This window comes from Rhinolophus hipposideros (assembly GCF_964194185.1).
Source record: "Rhinolophus hipposideros genome assembly, chromosome: 14".
In the NCBI taxonomy this organism is placed as follows: Eukaryota; Metazoa; Chordata; class Mammalia; order Chiroptera; family Rhinolophidae; genus Rhinolophus; species Rhinolophus hipposideros.
The window spans coordinates 26,630,698-26,648,562 of record NC_138060.1 but is presented as its reverse complement, the minus strand read 5'-3'; the positions used below and the strand labels follow the sequence as shown (position 1 = coordinate 26,648,562).

General features: G+C 42.3%; 1 protein-coding gene across 5 annotated transcripts in view; it reads right to left on the bottom strand.

Moving 5' to 3' along the window:
• Nucleotides 1-1,774: 1,774 nt before the first annotated feature.
• TSEN2 (tRNA splicing endonuclease subunit 2) overlaps nucleotides 1,775-17,865 on the bottom strand; it is a 35,100-nt gene continuing 19,009 nt past the window's right edge. For all 5 annotated transcript variants that reach the window (XM_081071984.1, XM_081071983.1, XM_081071987.1 and 2 more), the window contains 6 exons: nucleotides 13,565-13,615; nucleotides 11,505-11,643; nucleotides 6,751-6,787; nucleotides 6,124-6,235; nucleotides 4,902-4,991; nucleotides 1,775-3,928 (listed from right to left, as the gene is read on the bottom strand). In XM_081071984.1, coding sequence (XP_080928110.1) covers nucleotides 3,869-3,928; nucleotides 4,902-4,991; nucleotides 6,124-6,235; nucleotides 6,751-6,787; nucleotides 11,505-11,643; nucleotides 13,565-13,615 — 489 coding nt within the window. In that variant the 3' untranslated portion in view covers nucleotides 1,775-3,868. The remainder of the gene's footprint in view (nucleotides 3,929-4,901; nucleotides 4,992-6,123; nucleotides 6,236-6,750; nucleotides 6,788-11,504; nucleotides 11,644-13,564; nucleotides 13,616-17,865) is intronic.

The window sequence follows — 17,865 nt, the reverse complement described above, 5'->3', positions numbered from 1 at the left end:
TGTGGCTAAATAGAATTCCACTGTATGTTTATGTTAATAACATTAACTTCATTTTATAGACGAGGAAACTGAGGTTAAGTTTGCACGTGGATGAGTTGGGATGCAAACGTGGGTCTGACTCAAAACCAAGGAGCTCTTAGCCATCCTGCCATCCACCTGAGGCCAAGCACAGAGACCAAGGAAATGCTGAAACTTAATACCAAAGCCAGAGTCTCATAAATAGTTTAAAACTCCTGGAAACTGTAAGCTACGGACTCCATCCCGAGGAGGTGGTAATCGAAAAGCAGGGCAGCTCTGAGCATACAGAACCACTTAATATTGTCCCGCTGCTCTCTGGGCAGGTCCAGAACCTTCCAAGGGTGACTTCCTGATTCCGGTCACAAGTTCTTCAGAAGGCAGGATAAAGGTAATTCGGCTCATCCCAAAAACAAAACAGCCCCTCAGCACATAGGTGGCCCTCTACAAATGTCCTCTCATCTTTCTCCACTTTCTATGAACAAACAGTGCTTGTGTCTGTTTTCAGGTGGGCCTAACTTCCACAAACACATTTCAGTTCTTGACCCAGAAATTAGCTCTGAATGTAAACTGACACTATGTCTCTTGCCAGTTTGGTGGGTTTGAGTCATTCCTTCTGGGAAGAGATGGGAAACTCCTTATGTCAGGTACTTTTTGAGTTCTCCTTTATCCACATAACCACACACGAGGCAAATATCATCAGCCCCATTTTAGAGGTATGAAAATTGAGGCTCATAAAGGGTAAGTTGCACAAGGTCACATAACCACTGAGAGGCAGAGCTGAGATCTGAAAGGTTCCTTTCTAGAAGGCTCACTCCACTACCTAGCCTTCAATAAAAGTATCTCTGGGGAAACTAACTAGAAGCTAAGAACCACACACTCTTCCCAGGTTCTTAACGTTGGATCCACCGGTGGTCCTCACTGCACCTGTGAACCTCCTTCAGATGTATGCAAAATCATACGCACGAGCATATTCCTGGTGAGAGGGATCTCAGGCTGCACCCCAGCCTTGACATGGGGGACCACCACCCAGCTGTGCCAGCATATACCTGGCTTGGCCTGGCGCGGAGGGCAGGCTTCCTCTTTAACCTCCACCTGGACAAGCCCTAGTGGGGCTATACTTCTGACTTCATGTGATTTTCTAGGCTGGTGTCACGTCAGCTGTGGAGATCTCATAAGGGCACTGAATGTAGGACCAGGAGCTCTCAGGTCAAGTCCTCCACTTGTACTTCCTGGTGGTGACATACAACAGCCACATCTCTAAGCCTCAAACCTTCCTCCCATGGAGGAACTCCACCTGAACTCCAAAGGTTATTGTGGGATAAACAAGAACACAGATGTCTGTCCATCTCAGCTCCCACGATGTAAATATATACTGTAACGATTTGTAAAAAATGGTAGCCCATCTTGGTTATCCAAATAAAAAACGACTACGTAAGAGTCTGCAGCTGTGCGTGTGTGGACCAGAAAGAGGACACCGCAGGCACCGCTGTGTTAGTTGACTGCCCGGTGCTTGTGCTGTTTGGAAGTGTAGTGTGTTATCACATCCTTTTCCCAACTTCATTAAAGCAAAAATGTCTCCTGTGGAAATGGAAAAGCCCATGAAGAAAGTAGGTGAGTTTTAGAGGCCTAAGAAATCCCTCTACATTAAAAAAAAAAAGTTGGAAGTGATAATGTATTGAGAAAGGTGATCGTATAAAAGATATATTCTTGGTCAAACAGGTATCTGCCCTTTTCTTGATTTTTTTTTCTTTCTTTTGCATTGGATTGTGAAAATACAACTTGTGAAAAATATTGGGTCCACAGAGTTTCATAGTGTTCTCGAGTGTGGCAAGTAGTTTTTATAAAGGTAGTGAAATTCCTGAGTGGCCAGTCAGCTTGACGTGTGGTGCAGTGGGTGGCTTTGAACACCTCAGGACAGCTGGAAAGTGATGGAAGAGAGAGAGGAGTTGGCGAAGGATTTCAGCTTTAAAGCAAGTCTGGATGGTTTGAGAGAGTTAAGAACCATGTAAGCGTGATGCTTTGAAGAGTGTGGGAGAAGCAACTTCTGCTCTCAGTGAGGCTGTAACATCTCTCCCAGTGAACTGCAGAATCTCCTGATGGTGGTTTTACCGCAAATTTCCAATTTGAACCTGAGCTTTTTTTGAAAACAAATGCCATCTGGTACATTTATTTCAGAAGGTAAGAAATAAAGTGCTAGGATTTAATGCTCCGAAGATAAACTAATTCTGCTTTCAGCTGGAAACTGTGAGGGTGACGTAAACCAAAGCCTTTGCTGGTGTATGAGTTCAGAACCCCGAGGGCCCTCAGGTAACACTGAAGAGTGCATGGCCTGCTGCATGGTGTTCAAATCTTCTACATAAAGAAGGCAAATCCTTCATACAAGGCTCTTTGACTAAAGAGGATGACATCCTTTAGAGCTTTCAGTTACAAATATGGGTGTGGTCTTTGGCTTCTCTACATCTTTACTGTAGCCTTTATACTAAGGAGTCTCCAGAGCCTTCAAGGCATATTCGCTGATGATAAAGCATCTGAGGTGGAGAGCTGATAGGATGACTGTACTTTGATGAACAATTCCTGGAAGAGTTTTTACCATAAGGGCATTTGATGCACTGATTAGGCTGGGAAAGAAGTGCTACCACAAATGAAGAATGAAATAGGAAAGAAATGCCTCCTGAAATTTTTGGCCAACATTCAAGGTTTTGAGAAAGTGATGATTCATAGTGAAATCTTTCACGTTGTTAAGGAGCCTGTCAGAAGCTCTAAGATCACGTGTCATGGGAATGCAAACAAGAACCCATTTTTGTTTTTTATCTCAGCTTCCAAAGATGGTTCTTAACCATCTACTGCTGGGATATTTAGTGCCAAGGAGAAGACTGTCAGCCATTGTCTTGAATTTGGACGGTGGATGAACCTCAGACCCACACTCACTTCCTCCTGTTCCGCCCCCTCCCCAATGCCCTCTGTCCATTTCCCTCCTGCCTCCATATGCCATTCCTCAGGCAACTCCTCACTGGGATCTAACCAATTTTAAAAAGGCTTTGTTTATTGTGTTTTACTAAATGTTAATTGTACTCATTATGCATCTTCATACATTATTTCACCAACTATTTTTATTTCATAGCAAGTTCACTGAAGCAAGATACAATTTTTATCTAATATTGTATATTATTGTTGTATATTCTATACAAATTTGCCCACCAATGAGTTCATTGACAAATAATTTGGTAATTGATGTTTTAAATGTTTTCTATGATACAGAAATCCTTGTTAAAATATTAAATGGATTTTTATGGGTTGGAATAAGCTGAGACACTTTATTTTTTCCATTTAAAATAATGGAACACAGCATCCCGCAATCCCCCAATCTGCTCTCCAGCACTTTCAGGATTAGATAGGATGTGGGTAACAAAAGATCCCTGTGTACAACAGTGCTCTGGAAACTGCAGAGTGCCACATAACCGTGAACTGTTACCATTTTCTGGCAAAATCAGTAACAACAGAATTTCCCTGTTGCTGGAAGAGTCTTCTTGGGACTCATGTAATCCACCCTTCTCACTGAACGGATGACGACACAGACTGAGGCCTAGAGGCGAGGAGCTCAGGGTCGGTCAGTCAGTGATGGATTCAAGGACAGAATCTCAAGTCCTGGCACAGGGCTCTTTTTCTTCCCTGTGTAATTTTATCTTAAAACACTAATAGTTTTCTGGGGTTGGGAGCACCATGTCCTTTGAAACTTTTAAATTAATGGACAATTACAATAAATGGACTCTTTACCTCGCCCTGAACTTGGGTTACTGTAGGAGACACAATAAGTATTTGTTGGTGAAATCAGAAATCTGAGGCTGAATTATTAAAGTTCGTCTTGATCACTCCTCTCTCGTGAAGAAACCCAACGGCTTAGAATCACCTCCTGTAACCAATCAAAACAAAAAGGCGACTGAGTTTCAGAAAAAGAAATGAAAGAGCATGCAAGGCATGTGACATTATAGCTTCATTGCACAAAAAGCTGTTTATATAATGAGGATACCTGTTCCCATTTCTTGTAACTAAACATTTAGAGAAACTGTGAATGTAGCAATATCAACCTTACATGCAAATAGTATCTACTGTAATCATGCAAAGATTGTAAAAGCTAAACTTGCCTCTACTGGCACTTTCTAGGATTAGGAGTGCCAGCACAAAAGCTCGCACTTAACATCAGAACCACGTCTATGTTGGTGCTGGTATTTCCAGGTCAGCACGGAGAGGGAAGTGGGTCTGGACTGGCATTTCACGAAAAGCTAATCTAGCGGGGATGAACAGGACCAACTGGGGGGATGAGTCGCTGGGGCCCGCGAGCAGGTCTGCAGGGGATGGGGCAGTGTGAACAAGAGGGAAGGGTGCAATGTTAGAGGCCAAAGAACAAGGAAACGCTGGGTGTTAGGAGTCAGACAGGGAAGGGATGGGAATAGTAACAAACACTGGGTGACTGGAGAATGAACTTGGCAGCCCTGGCAGAGAAAACCCCACCAGGAAGACAGCGGGAGACTCAGCTCAACACAGAACCCCGGAAGCAAGACAAGAAGTTCAATGAAGGAACAAGTCAACAGCAATTACTTCTCGTCTCTGGGACTGGGACTCTGGCCTGGATAGAAGGTCCCGGGCTGTCTGGGAGAGCAGTTTCAGCTGAGTGGTAAGGACAGAAACCAGATCACATGGCAGGTAAAGAAGCACCAGGAATTAAGGGGGAGTAAGAACGCATTTAGCAGGAAAGGGCTCGAGAAGGCTTTCTGTTAACAAGGAAGGTGGGTTTCATTTCTTTTCTTGGGAGCACATGTTCAAGAGGACACAATGTAGTGGATGGAATCTTTAGGATAATGTAAATTATCTCTGAGTTTACCTACCTGGACTTTTATTCTTTTCATACATTCTGGTGACTCCATTTCTTTGTCAGTCATGGTAGAGGGTTTAATCAAATAGCACAGCATAAGTTCCTATCGAAAAAATGAAAAACAATCTCCACATCCCACAAAATCATACAAAGTTGAGTGCATCAGCAGGAAATGCAGGCTGTCTCCATTCCCTCTCACTGTGTGCTCCTGGAAATAGCACAAGTGTATCAGTTCCCTCCGGGGAACTTCATAACTGGGCTCGCATTCCAGATTAAGGAGCTGCCATTTACTCATCATTGACATGGCAAGAGAATGCAAATAAAGTAGGTATACTGGTCATAAACAGAGCATTTAAAATATTTACTATATGCTACAAGTCCCCAAAAGTGGGCATAAAAATACTAGAAACAGGATAGACTCCCTATTTCTACAGGATAGAGCTGCTTTTCACAGACTAAGGCCTAAGCAACTTAACCTGCACTCAAAACAGCTGTCACCAGGCCCCTCTGGACCTCCCAGCTCAGCTCCCACTACGCCTCCAGCAACAGTGGGACAGAGTTTGAGGGGGCCCATAATTCACTTTCAGTTAGCAAGTTACTGATAACAGAGAAAACGCAAAGCTTTCATCCTTACTAGTCCTAGTGTGAGATGAAATTTCCCTTCTATCTCGAGGGTAGCAGGATACAGAACACAGCCAGCCAGTCAGCTGACTGGGTTGGAATCCCAGTTCTGTGTATGAGCTGCAAGGTCATGGGCTCCTCACTCAACACCTCAGACCCTCAGACTCCTCACTCTTAGGATAAGGACAGTAAACAGGTGGTGAAAAAACACGTACAGTGTTTAGCAATAAATATTAATTCCCTTCTGTCCTCTTCAAGAGATCTGCAAACTGAAAAGAAGTGTGTTAAGGATTGGATTCCTCTGTGAATGTACATTTTGAGCATGCGCTGCCTGCACTTACCCACGTCTTACCAACCCTGGGGAGAAAGGCAACTCACTGACACTAATCACTATGGGAAATTCGAAAGCTCAATTCCTGGAGCTGAGAATCAACTGGTAGTGGGATGGGGCGTAAGGGAAGGACAGCTTCCAGCCCAGTCATTCAGAACTTCTCTGGCAGAAATGCTTTGAAGTCTCTACAAATGACTTTTCTGTTTCTACTACGTTAAAAAAAAAAAAAAAAATCCAACCATTTAAGTGACACGTGAATGCCAGAGCTGCTGTTGTTTGTTACCTTGGAGACATTCACTGAAACTCTGCTCAAAGCAGCCAGCGACTTCCAGCTGAAAGGTCGTCTAAGAGAGCCCTCAAAATGGTCATCGACTAACTCAACAATGACAGAGTAACTGAAAAACACATAAAGGGTGTTTTAAAAACAAAAAGCATGAAATCAATCTGTTAAAGAAGAATATTTTGTCCTACCAAGAATGAAGATACATGAAAAATAAAATGTACATCATCTGATCCTAAACTCCCCTAGACTGCTACTGAGAAAATATTAATGGAAAACTCACAATTTATGTTACAAAGTTTCAGGCTGGTTTCAACACATAGAGGAAAGGAACAGAAATATTTCTCTCCCAACATGAAAGCTGAGAATTCACTCAACTGTTTATATACTAGCAGTCACTGATATTAAGATGAACAATTACTACATAAACTCAATGTTTAATAATAAAAGACACATTATCATAACCTATTTATTATTTTATGTGTCGTGTATAAGGTGCCAACATATAGTATCTAACCCTATCAGGCCAACAGAAATATGATTGTTTCTGTGGCACTGAAATTAAAGTGGAAGCCAGAGATTTCTTCGTGTCCCTTTAAGCCACTAATTTATTTAAAAATCATTCCAAACCTTGCATGGTAAAATGGAGGACCTTTTCGATACAGCACTGCAAAGAAAAAGAAAGAAAATGTATAACCACCTGAAATGAAAATCTTATTTTATTACTTAAGTTTTTTCTTCTCCAAAGGGACATAAACATCCAATTATCTTTACATGGCTGATCTGCAATATGCCCTGTAGTCTATTTTTAAAACACAAACTGTTTTTCACCCCTGAAACAAAATGCAGTTAGTAAAGCAAATCTGTTGCTAAGACCCTAACACCCTCATCCTACTCCCACCCCACAAATGAATTTCGGAGTCAAGTACAAGTGATTCTTGTCTTGCCTCTTATGCTCTCCAGAGTGAGATCATGAAAGGGTACCAAGAGTGTGAAGTTTGGGGATCATCATTTTGTCATTCCTGTCAAATCAGTGTAATTCAAAGTGTCTGAGCTAATCTGGATAGGTACTGACTTAGGTGTTGGTGCTAGAGGTGAACAAGACTCACGCCTGTTTTTAAGAAATTCAAAGGAAAGTGGGGGAAAAAAATAATACAACCATACACGCCACTAAGAGATCAGTCTGCCTTACTATAGTTGTGCCCTCTTATCCATGGGGGACACGGTCCTACAACCCCAGTGGATGTCTGAAATCTCAGATAGTACCAAACCCTTAATATATCTACCGTGTTTCTCCGAAAATAAGACCTAGCTGGACAATCAGCTCTAATGCGTCTTTTGGGAGAAAAAATTACCATAGGAACCCAGTCTTATTTTACTATAAGATTGGGTCTTATGTAATACAAGATCGGGTCTTATATTAATTTTTGCTCCAAAACATCAGGAGCTGATTATCCGGCTAGGTCTTATTTTCGGGGAAACAGGGTATGTATGTTTTGTATATATAGGTTTTTTTCTTATGAATACATACCTATATTAAAGTTTAATTTATAAATTAGGCATGGTAAGAGATTAACAACAATAACTAATAATAAAATAGAACAATTACAACAATACATTGTAATAAAAGTTATGTGAATGGCTTTGGGGCCATTATTCAGTAAAACAAAGTTACATGAACACAAGCACTGCGATAATGCAATAGTTGATCTGATAACTGAGATGGTTACTGAGTGACTACTGGGTGGGAGATGTATGCAATGTGGGGACGCTGGACAAAGGGATGACTCACGTCCGGGGCGAGACGGAGGGGGATAGTGAGAGATTTCATCATGCTACTCAGAGTGACGCGCAATTTAAAACTTATGACTCATTTATTTCTGGAACTTTCCATGTAATATTTTCAGATCACCATTAACCATGGGTAACCGAAACCAAGGAAAGTAAAATTTCGGGTAACGGGGGACTGCTGTAATTCAATGTGTGGAGGTCAAGAGCTGCCACCCAGAGAAGGATCCTGGGGCAGGGACTCTGCCACACGGACCCTGGAATTGCACAGGGAACCCTTCCAAGGCGCACAGTATGTGGCAGGGAGGCGAATACTACACGCCTCACAGGTGTATGAAGATTAAAAAAGGCGAGAGAAGAAAAGCACCAAGGCAAGCAAGGTTCCTGGTCACCAAAGGAGCCAGTAGCCATGGGAGCTTTTGGGTGGGAATGTAAGGAAAAGCTCCCCGTTTCTAGTCTGGTTTTCACCACTGGGCAATCAAGGTCAACTCTCTCAGCAGCTGCACTTGATTTGAGATCCATAATATTTGTTCCAAATACTGCTCCTGGAATGAAATTTGATTGACAAAATTTATTTAAGGAGGAGTTTCCCTGATAAGATGTGAATTTCATAACGGCCCTTTGTCATGAGTCATTAGCTCTGTAAGCAGAAACAAACTGTAAAAAGAGAATGTCCTGGGTTTAACCCGTGCTGGCAGTTCTAGGGTACATGGGGGAAGATCACCAGCCTTCAGGACAAAAATAATATTGTTAAAAACCAGCGGCAGCCCACAGCTGTACCTGGAGAAGGGAGTCAAGTTCAAGAAGTCAATCCTCTCATCCCAGGCTAGCACTGCCCGTGAACCCTTGCTAAAGAGGAACTGTGAAGATATCCTCCCTTTGCTGCTGGGCTAGAGACCTGGTCTCACATTAATTATACAAGTGGCTTGAAGTGCATGATACGCCCCGGCTGGGACAAAGGCCTCCAGGGAGCTGGGAAATAGCAGTTGATTTATTTTTTGTTTTAAAAAAAATCCATCTGTCCTTTCATCCATCCTTAGAAGGAAGTTTATTTTTAAATTAGAAAAGTTGTCTCCTCATCCACAAATATGGCTTGAGCATTGAAAATACAGGAGATAAGGTATGCTTAGAAGGCGTGCAACAATGGCCCTGTTCCCCTGCAACTCATGTTTTAAAATAAAGATGTTATTTCTAAAGAAGGTGTTGTTATCCATGTTATATGATGAGCAAACGGAAACTCAGAGAGATGAAAAACCTTGGCTGAAGTCACACAGGGAGTAAGAAGTAGGGCCGGCTGTGAACCCAAAAGCGCTCTCTTTCCATCACACCATGCCACCTCTTAATGCATCACTGTAGCTTTGTCCACTGGAAAATTCCACTCAAATTTCATCCATATAACGAAAAAGCTAAAGAAGACCTACCGAACATTTACAGTGAGTGCTATCCTTACAGGGGCATGAAAAGGAGAACAGGCTGGGAAGCCCATGAAGAAAAACGAAACAGGCACATCACTTATTTAAACATGACCTGTGGCCAACACAATTATCTGTAAACCTAGTAAACTAATCTCAAGCTAAGCCTGATCATTCATGTGGTAACTGAGTTAGGATATCTGTACCTGAAATCCAGGCATGGAAGAAACAAAAGAAACCATTTATTTAGAGGGATAGGTGATCCTTAACTTTTATTTTGAATTGCTGACCCCCTTTGAGAATTTAATGAAAGGTATAAACTCGACCCAGAAAAACGCACTATCATACAAGCACAATCTTTTGAATAAAATGTCAGGGGGTGCAGGTGCCCACTTAGAACCATCCAATGAGTCTAGGTTAAGCACACTCGATTTTAGAACATTTAAAAAGGCTCAAAAATGCACGGAACAAGTATGTGACAGAGCTCAGAAGACCCCAAGGGCCATGACTTCCTAGAGGGCCCCCATACATGTTGAAATGTTTGTTTGACCCTCACTAACAATCCTGAAAAGCATCCAGGCAGTGCTGCCACTTGGAGAGGAGGAAAATGAGTGTTGGGGACTTACTGAAGGAGGGGCATTATGCTAGTGCCAATTCCGAGCATGTTCGCTCACCCACACCTGCAGCTTTCAGTGCTAGGTATGTCACGACAATTCCAAACCTACCTCTCAAGGCTCTCCTGGCTCCAGCATTGCCTACCTTCCCAGTACTCCACTGGACAAAACAGAAAGCCAAGTAGCTAGGCATCGTCCCTGATTCCTCTCTTACCACAAACCTCACGCCCATTCCATCTGCAGAGTTGGTTGGGCTCAGCTTCCCTAACTAGTCTGCTTCCATTTTTGCCCTTCTCAGTCCATCAGTAAGAGAGCAGACAGAGGGTCCCGTTAAATTGAATCATTACATTGAAGTCACTCCCTCGCTCAGAATCTCCCAAGATGTCCAATCAGCAGAGTAACATCAAAAGTCTTTGCCAGGCCCTATGTGACCTGGGCCTGGCCTAACGCTCAGACATCACCTCACGTCACTCTCCTCTGGATCTCTAAGTTCTAGACACACTGTCTTTTTGCTGTTCCTGGGACCTGCTGAGCTTGTTCCTGCCTCAGGGCCTTTATGCTTGCTGTTCACCTTGCCTAGCATGTTCTTCCCCAGATTCTCAAGCGACCTGCTCCCTCACTGTGATCACATCTTCTCAGAGTGCTTTCCTGACCGCAGTCACTAACTCCTTTACTCTCTATCCCTTTACTCTGCTCTACTTTTCTCAGAGTACTGATCAGTGCCTGAAATTATATTATGTTGGCATTTGTTTGCTTGTTTGTGGCCCCCTCTCCCTCTATATATAAGTGGCTCCATCAAGGACACAAACTTTGTGTTTGTCTTGTTCACCTCTGTGTTTGTGGCATCTAAAACACCCTGGCCCACAGGACACCCTCAGTAATTATCTCCTAAATGAGGTGCTCACCTGCCTCTGACTCCTCACTTTAAAGAACGGTCAGGGGAGGAAGAACTGTGTAGAAGTTTCTAAGAACCTGGGCTCCAAAATTCAAAGTCCAGCTCTATAAGTTACTGGCCCTGAAAACTACTGGGGGCAAATGACCTATTGTCCCAAAACTGCAGTCTCCCTATCAGAAAAATGAGAGTACTAAGTATCCATTGCATAGGACTGCTGTAAGGATTAAATGAGACAATGAATGTAAAACACTTAGCACAATGTTTGGTATATAGCAAATATTCAATAAATGATAGCTGTGACTATTATTACAATGATATGATTATTCTCATTTGGCAATGGGGGCCCAGAGCATAAGGGACTGCTCCATATCACATGGTTAATGAGAGGTGGGGGATGGGTACTGTAGAACTCTTCCCTCAGGTTAGAGTAGATGATAGGAAAAGCCTGACTCGGGGTGGCAAGCTTCTATTCCCGGCCTTTTCTCCTAGACTGCCTTTTCACTCCTTCTGGACATACCCTGCACCCAATCCAAATGTCCAATATTCTCATCTAAGCCAGAAGTAAGACATTTCTTAGAAAAGATCAGCAACAGCACCTAGTAACCAATTCAATTTTCACCCTAGAATCTGAGGCAAACCCTGGTTCTGACACCTACTAAGCCAAGAATTACTTACGTAAATCTGTTCCGTACTTAAGCCCTACTTTGGGCACCCAGCCCTTGCTTCGGAAGTAATGGTACGCCATGTACGCAGTCCTGAATGTGGGCTGAACTACGGTGAAAACTTTCCAGAGTTTCACAATTGTTAAAGGCTCCTAAAGTTATTGAAAAAAACAAGGCATTATTATGTATGTACTCACTCATCATTCCGCCAGTGAATCAATATCATTAAGTGTGAAGCTGAAACAGTGAATAAAACAAACATGGTACTCATACCAGAGGTCTCTCACTAGACCTAGACCTGTGCTGTCCAATGTGGAGGCCACCAGCCACATACCTGCCCTGAGACGTGGCTACCAGACAATTTTAAATTCTACACGGGGCGCCCGTCTGAGGCTCCCAATATATTCTGAGTGGAGAGCACTGCTCTAGAGGACCTGGGACAGGCTGCCCTGAGATAGTAACATTGAGATGAGAAGGCAGTAGCCAAGTGAAAGGGGGTGCCGGACGGTCCTAGAGGAGGTGGTGGTAGCTGGGGACGCACATTCCAGGCAGAGGAAGGAGTGCATGCTGGGATGCTCTAGTGTAACACGTCCCTAAGGGCAGCACGTGCCAAACATTTCACAGACCCTAAAGAGCAGCGACTGCACGTCAGGCCACATTCAGAAAAGCCACAAATAACTTTGTAAAAGCTTTTAAAAATGCTTCCTTTAGTCTTCAAAACTAGAGAATTTGTTATCTGGTGGCACAAATTAATAATCCAACTGCTTAAAAGAAAATTTTACTTTCTCATGTAGGACTTGAAGAGGCTGAGAATGGTTCACTTCAGAGAACATTCTGATGTATCAAGACAAAAAAATACAACCACAAAAACTAGGTAAGTCTGGAAAGCTCTTCACTTCATGTAAGTGCTCAGTAAAATGATCAGTTCTTCAATTGGTTTAGGGTTCAGTCACTTGATAAGATTTGCTCAGTTGGCTCAGACGAAGATTTTAATACCACAAATATGAGCTAGAGTTGTAGGGTTTTTTTGGCCAGTTGTTCCTAAGGTGGAAACTCCCTATGTGTGTGGCCTTCAAATCCCACTGCGAGGAAACACTCATCCCCTCTTGTGAGAAGCAACAGTCTTGTGGGAAGGCTGAACTTCCAATATGAGTAGCCCACCATGTTCCAGACATTGAAGATTCTATGGAGCAGCTGGAATGTTCTGACAAATTTCAGCTAGGGCCCAGGAGAGGAGGCAGGGTGGGCTGTAAATGGCCACCATCTGGGAAAATGAGTCACCCCTCAGCCAGATATTCATTTCTAAATCACTGTAATACTTGTGAAAAAGATTTATATAATTAGAATTTGATGAATGATAAAATTATGAACAGAATAAAATATGCTTTCCTTGGTATAGTTACTGTTTTACTTACATTTGTCTTTTCAATTTTAATTTCATTTGAATTATTTTGAATAGGTATTATATGCACATGGTTCAAAATTCAAAAAGTACAAACACTGTGTAGTAAAAAGTCTCTCTCCCAACTGTGCACCCAGCCCACTTCTTATTGGATGACCATTCTTCTAAGGGCAGCAGGCTGCAATACAGAATCACAGGCTTTGGAGCTACTCTGAGGTTCAAATACTAATTCTAACCAGATCAGCTGTGTGACCATGGGTGACTTATTTATTTTCTCTGAGACTCAGTTACCTTATCTATAAAATTCTTAGCAGATGGGAGGTAAGGATTAGAAGTATTAGATGTAAAGCACCTAACACACAGCCTTTACTGAAGTAGTGCTAAACAATGGTTGCTTTTATTTTGGTTGTTAATTTGTAGTACTCTTCTGACACAGATTTCCTGAGCATTATATAAGATATTGCTCTTCTTTTAGCCTCTGGGAATGAAATTCAGTCTAAATGGGTCAAAGCTGGCTTTTGCCTGAACAGTCCCAATTCAAGACCCAAAGCTGAAACTTAGAGAAAAATTCAATTCCTGTTTTATTTAGTGCAAGTGGTACATTTGTATTGAAGCAACATGAAAACATCAGGAAAGTTTAAAGTGGATTATATCTAAATAAAACATCTTACCTTCTTATAGTAAATACTTAGACATCCCAGAGCATAGACCAGGAAGAAAGCCTAAAAACAGAGCAAGCAGAAAACTCTCATTAGAAACTATTCCACATTCTTGAGAAATTTTACAGATTGATTTCTCTTTGCCTCAAATACAAATTAAAGTCCTTGAATCATCACCAAAATGGTCACATATTTTTAACAGAAACGATTCATAAATTAAAAATTTTTTAAAAATTAAAAAATTAAAAAAAAATCTAAGAAAATATGAATGCCACAAACTGGTTGAAACTCAGTAAAAAAACATCCACTCTCGCCACTTTTATTTAACATAGTATTGGAAGTCCTAGCCAGAGCAATTAGGCAAGAAAAAGAAATAAAAGACATCCAGATTGGAAAGGAAAAAGTTAACTGTCACTATTTGCAAGTGGCATTATATACAGAAAACCCTGAAGAATCCACCAAAAAACTATTAGAACTACTATGAATTGAATTCAGTAACACTGAATTCAGAACTACTGAAATGAATTCAGTAATGTTGTAAGATACACAATATATTTACAGAAATCTGCTGAGTTGCTGTACCCTTAGTAACAAACAGAAAGAGAAATGAGAAAACCAACCCCATTTACGATTGCATCAGAGAAAATACCTAGGAATAAATTTAATCAACGAGGTGACTGGTAGATGCCGACGGATACAATCCACTTGAACGTGCTCCTTGGGATCCTCAACCATTTTTAAGAGAGTAAGTGGTTTCAGAACTACTGCTTTAGTTTCACCCAGAACCAAATCTATAGCTTCTCTGAAATGCAGGTGGTTACCTGCTGGTCCCAGTCACCCTGGTCCAGCATCACGTCCTGCCTGGACTTCTGCAAAGGCCTTTCTGCTCTTAGTCCCTCACAGTCCTTTCTCCACAGCAGCCCGAGCCGTCTTCTTAACAGGTGAAGGCCATGTGGCTCCCATGACTGAAACTCTCCGGAGGGCTTTACTGTATGTACTCTTGCTTCCTACCACCTGCAGCCCCTGCATGTCTGACCACCACTCTCTAGCTGTCATGGCTTCACTTCTGGCCCTTGAACACACTAAGCTCATCTCTGCCTTTACCCTTTAGTCGCTGTTCCCACATCTGGTGTAATCTGCCGCAGACTCAAAGGTCCTTTCTTGGAGAGGTCAGACCACCCAGTTTAAGTAACAGACCCCGACCACCAGTTTAAGTAACCCTCATCCTGACTGTCTTCTTCAGAGCATTTATTCTTGTCCGAAGATATCCTTCTTATAGGTGTCTCTCCAAAGAGAATGTCAACGCTGTGACAACAGAGACTGTTTGCTGCTCCCTTGGCCTACAGACGTCTAGCACCTGAGGGTGCTCAATGCCTGTGCTGAAAGAATAACGACATAGGTCCCTGGATCCTGCCTTTGGTTTAGGCCCCAGGGGTAGAAGCCACCTAGAGCAGGTCTCTGCAGGCCTGGCTCTTCCAGCTCCTTTCTCCTCAGTGTGGACACTACATCCTACTTCTCCTTTCAGCTACTGGTGACTTCCCCGGTGTCCTACAATCTTATTTTGACCCTTTCTCTTCCCATGGCCCACTACTTATTAATACAGAATACCATTTTTTTCCTCAGATGGACACAGACGGTGGCCAACAGGTGCAATGGAAAAGACAAAGTTGGTTCCTCAAACAGCCAAGTCCTTTTTTCCATTTTCTCACTTCTTGGTTCAGAATGGTGTGATAGGAAGAATGAACTCAGATATGACAGACCTGGGATGGAATCTTCACTAACAGCTCAGGCCTTGGACATCTCACTTATTAAACTTTCCTACCTCATCTATAAAATGGGGATGATAATGCCTTCTTAAAGATTCAATGCAGGTTAAATCTCATAAAGATTTTAAAAGCTATGCAAAGCACCCAACTGCTCAATTCATTTTAGTTTCCCTCCCTTTCTAAGAACCATTCAGATATTATACCCTAGCAAGGAAAAATTCAATCTAAATTTTGCCTAGCAAGAGATTTCTTCCTAGTTATCTGTTAGAATTTAAGTTCTTCAGAAACTTTCCATTATCAGCAAATGTGTATCTCCCTAAGAACTGATGAAATCAATGCCTCATTTTTATTGGCCTAAAATGGCTTTTATGAATCTATGCAAACTGCTCTTAGGCACGTATTACAGATGAAGAGGATCTTAATTCAATTGCACTGCTTTTATTTAGAATTAAGTCATTAGTAGACTGGGGAGGTCTGTGGAGGCTAGTGATTATGTCCCTTGAGATCTTGTTAGTTTTTACTTTGATAGTACTAATAAGATGGAGAGATGAGTTTAATGATGATTTTAATATCATATCACTATAACAGAATCATTATAACATTATAACAGAAAAACAGCTCTCAGTAACAGATTTCTAAGAAGCACATCTTTAAGTCAGCTGTGCTATTACCATTCTCAATCCCTAAAAAGAACTGCTTTGAATCACCACAGAATGGCTGCTTGTGTTCCTGACGGACATTTATGGAAACACATTAAACTGTACAAGAGGTGTGCCAAACATGGGTGAATCATCCAAAGGAAATCTGCCAAACAGAACTCAGAAGCAGAGCCAGGTTTAACAGCATGCTTCTTGAAAACTTCTCCAACATGTTTCTGGAATGTTCTCAGAAGCCAAGTAGCTTCCAAGAATGCAGAGCAACCTCATCTTCTATTTCCTACTACTCTTGCGTTTCTTCAGGAGTGTTTGGGAGGAGGCAGCAGATAGCAGCATCTTTTTTTACTGTCAGTAAAAAGCATCAACTGGTCACCCACCTGGAACAATGAGGCTGAACCCCCAGTTTCTGACACCCGATACTCTCTCCAGGCCTACTGCTGCTGCCTGCCAGAGCTGAGAGGCTGGCAGGCTCTTCCGGCCTCACACTCCGGCCCACACTCATACTGATGCCAGCTTTGGTCCCTGCCACTCCCGTACATCACCATCTGCAGTGCCCTGGTGCCAGGAGGACCAGGTCAGACCCCTACTCACAGATACGCTGTCCACGATCTAGCCTTCCTGCGCCGCCACTCCCAGGATGGAGCTACATGAAAGAGCCCATGCTGTCCCTTGTGTCCGTCTGGCAATCCCCTATTTATCCTTTAGCATCCCCAGATGTCACCGACTCCGTAAGTCTTTCCAGCTAGCTTGTGTCCCTCTGGACTCTATCAGTTTTTGTGCAAATTCCATGTCTTGTACACGTCCATTTAGTAAGTAACTATTAAACACCTCACAGATGTCAGGCTTTGGCACAAGGACACAAGAAGAGCAACACTGGTACAACCCACTTACCACACTGCCTATCGCACTGAATTGCAATTATTTCTGGGCCACCTTTAGGACCAGACCCACGTTCTATTTCTTTCTGTACCGTTAGTACTTAGCCCTATGCCAGGCATGTAGTAAATACCCAAAGAATATTTTCACAAAGTACTGATTGCAAAAGAAAGAATTCCAATTAACTACTAAACAGCTTTTACAAGTAACTTAATAATGATGATAATGATAAGAATAGCAGGCACTAACCCTTACTGAGTATTTACTATATACCAGGTACTGTACATCCCATGCATGATTTAATTTCTAAAACATCTTATGAACAAGGGGTTACCTGACCCTCATTTTACGAGAAGAAAGCTAAGGCTCAGAGGTAAGTACTTAGGGAACGTGCTGTGCAATAGAACTTTCTGTGATGAGGAGAACGTGCTACACATGTGCTGTCCAATACAGTAGCCACGAGCTACATGTGCTGTTGAGTATGTGAAATGTAGCTGGCACGACTGAGAAACAGAATTTTAAATTTGTTCAATTTTATTAATAATTCAATAGCCACATGCAACTAGTGGCTACTGTATTCAACAGTAGGCTAAACTTGTCTCATTTGTAAAATGAGGAGATGAAGTAATTCCAAACATCCTTTCCTGCTTGGAAAGTCTGTTCTTTGTACTATCAGGTTGGTGCAAAAGTAACTGCGTTTTTTGCAATTACTTTTGCACCAACCTTAGACTCACTGCGAGAAAGCAAGCACAGACCAGGAGATCAAGGGGATATGGAGACACAATTACTTCTCTGTGGACACTTTTATGAAATTACCAATGTGGACGCATTCAACAAGCACTCCTGGAGACGTACATATATGCCATGAACTGTGCTCGACATGGCAGAAGCTATCCCAGACAGGCTGGGGTGCTCCTGGAGAAGAGGCACACCCACGCGTGTAAGACTGAGGAAAGGGTGCTGTCTGCAAGGGCAAAAAGAACATTGCTGTGGACAGCACAGACATAAACAAAAA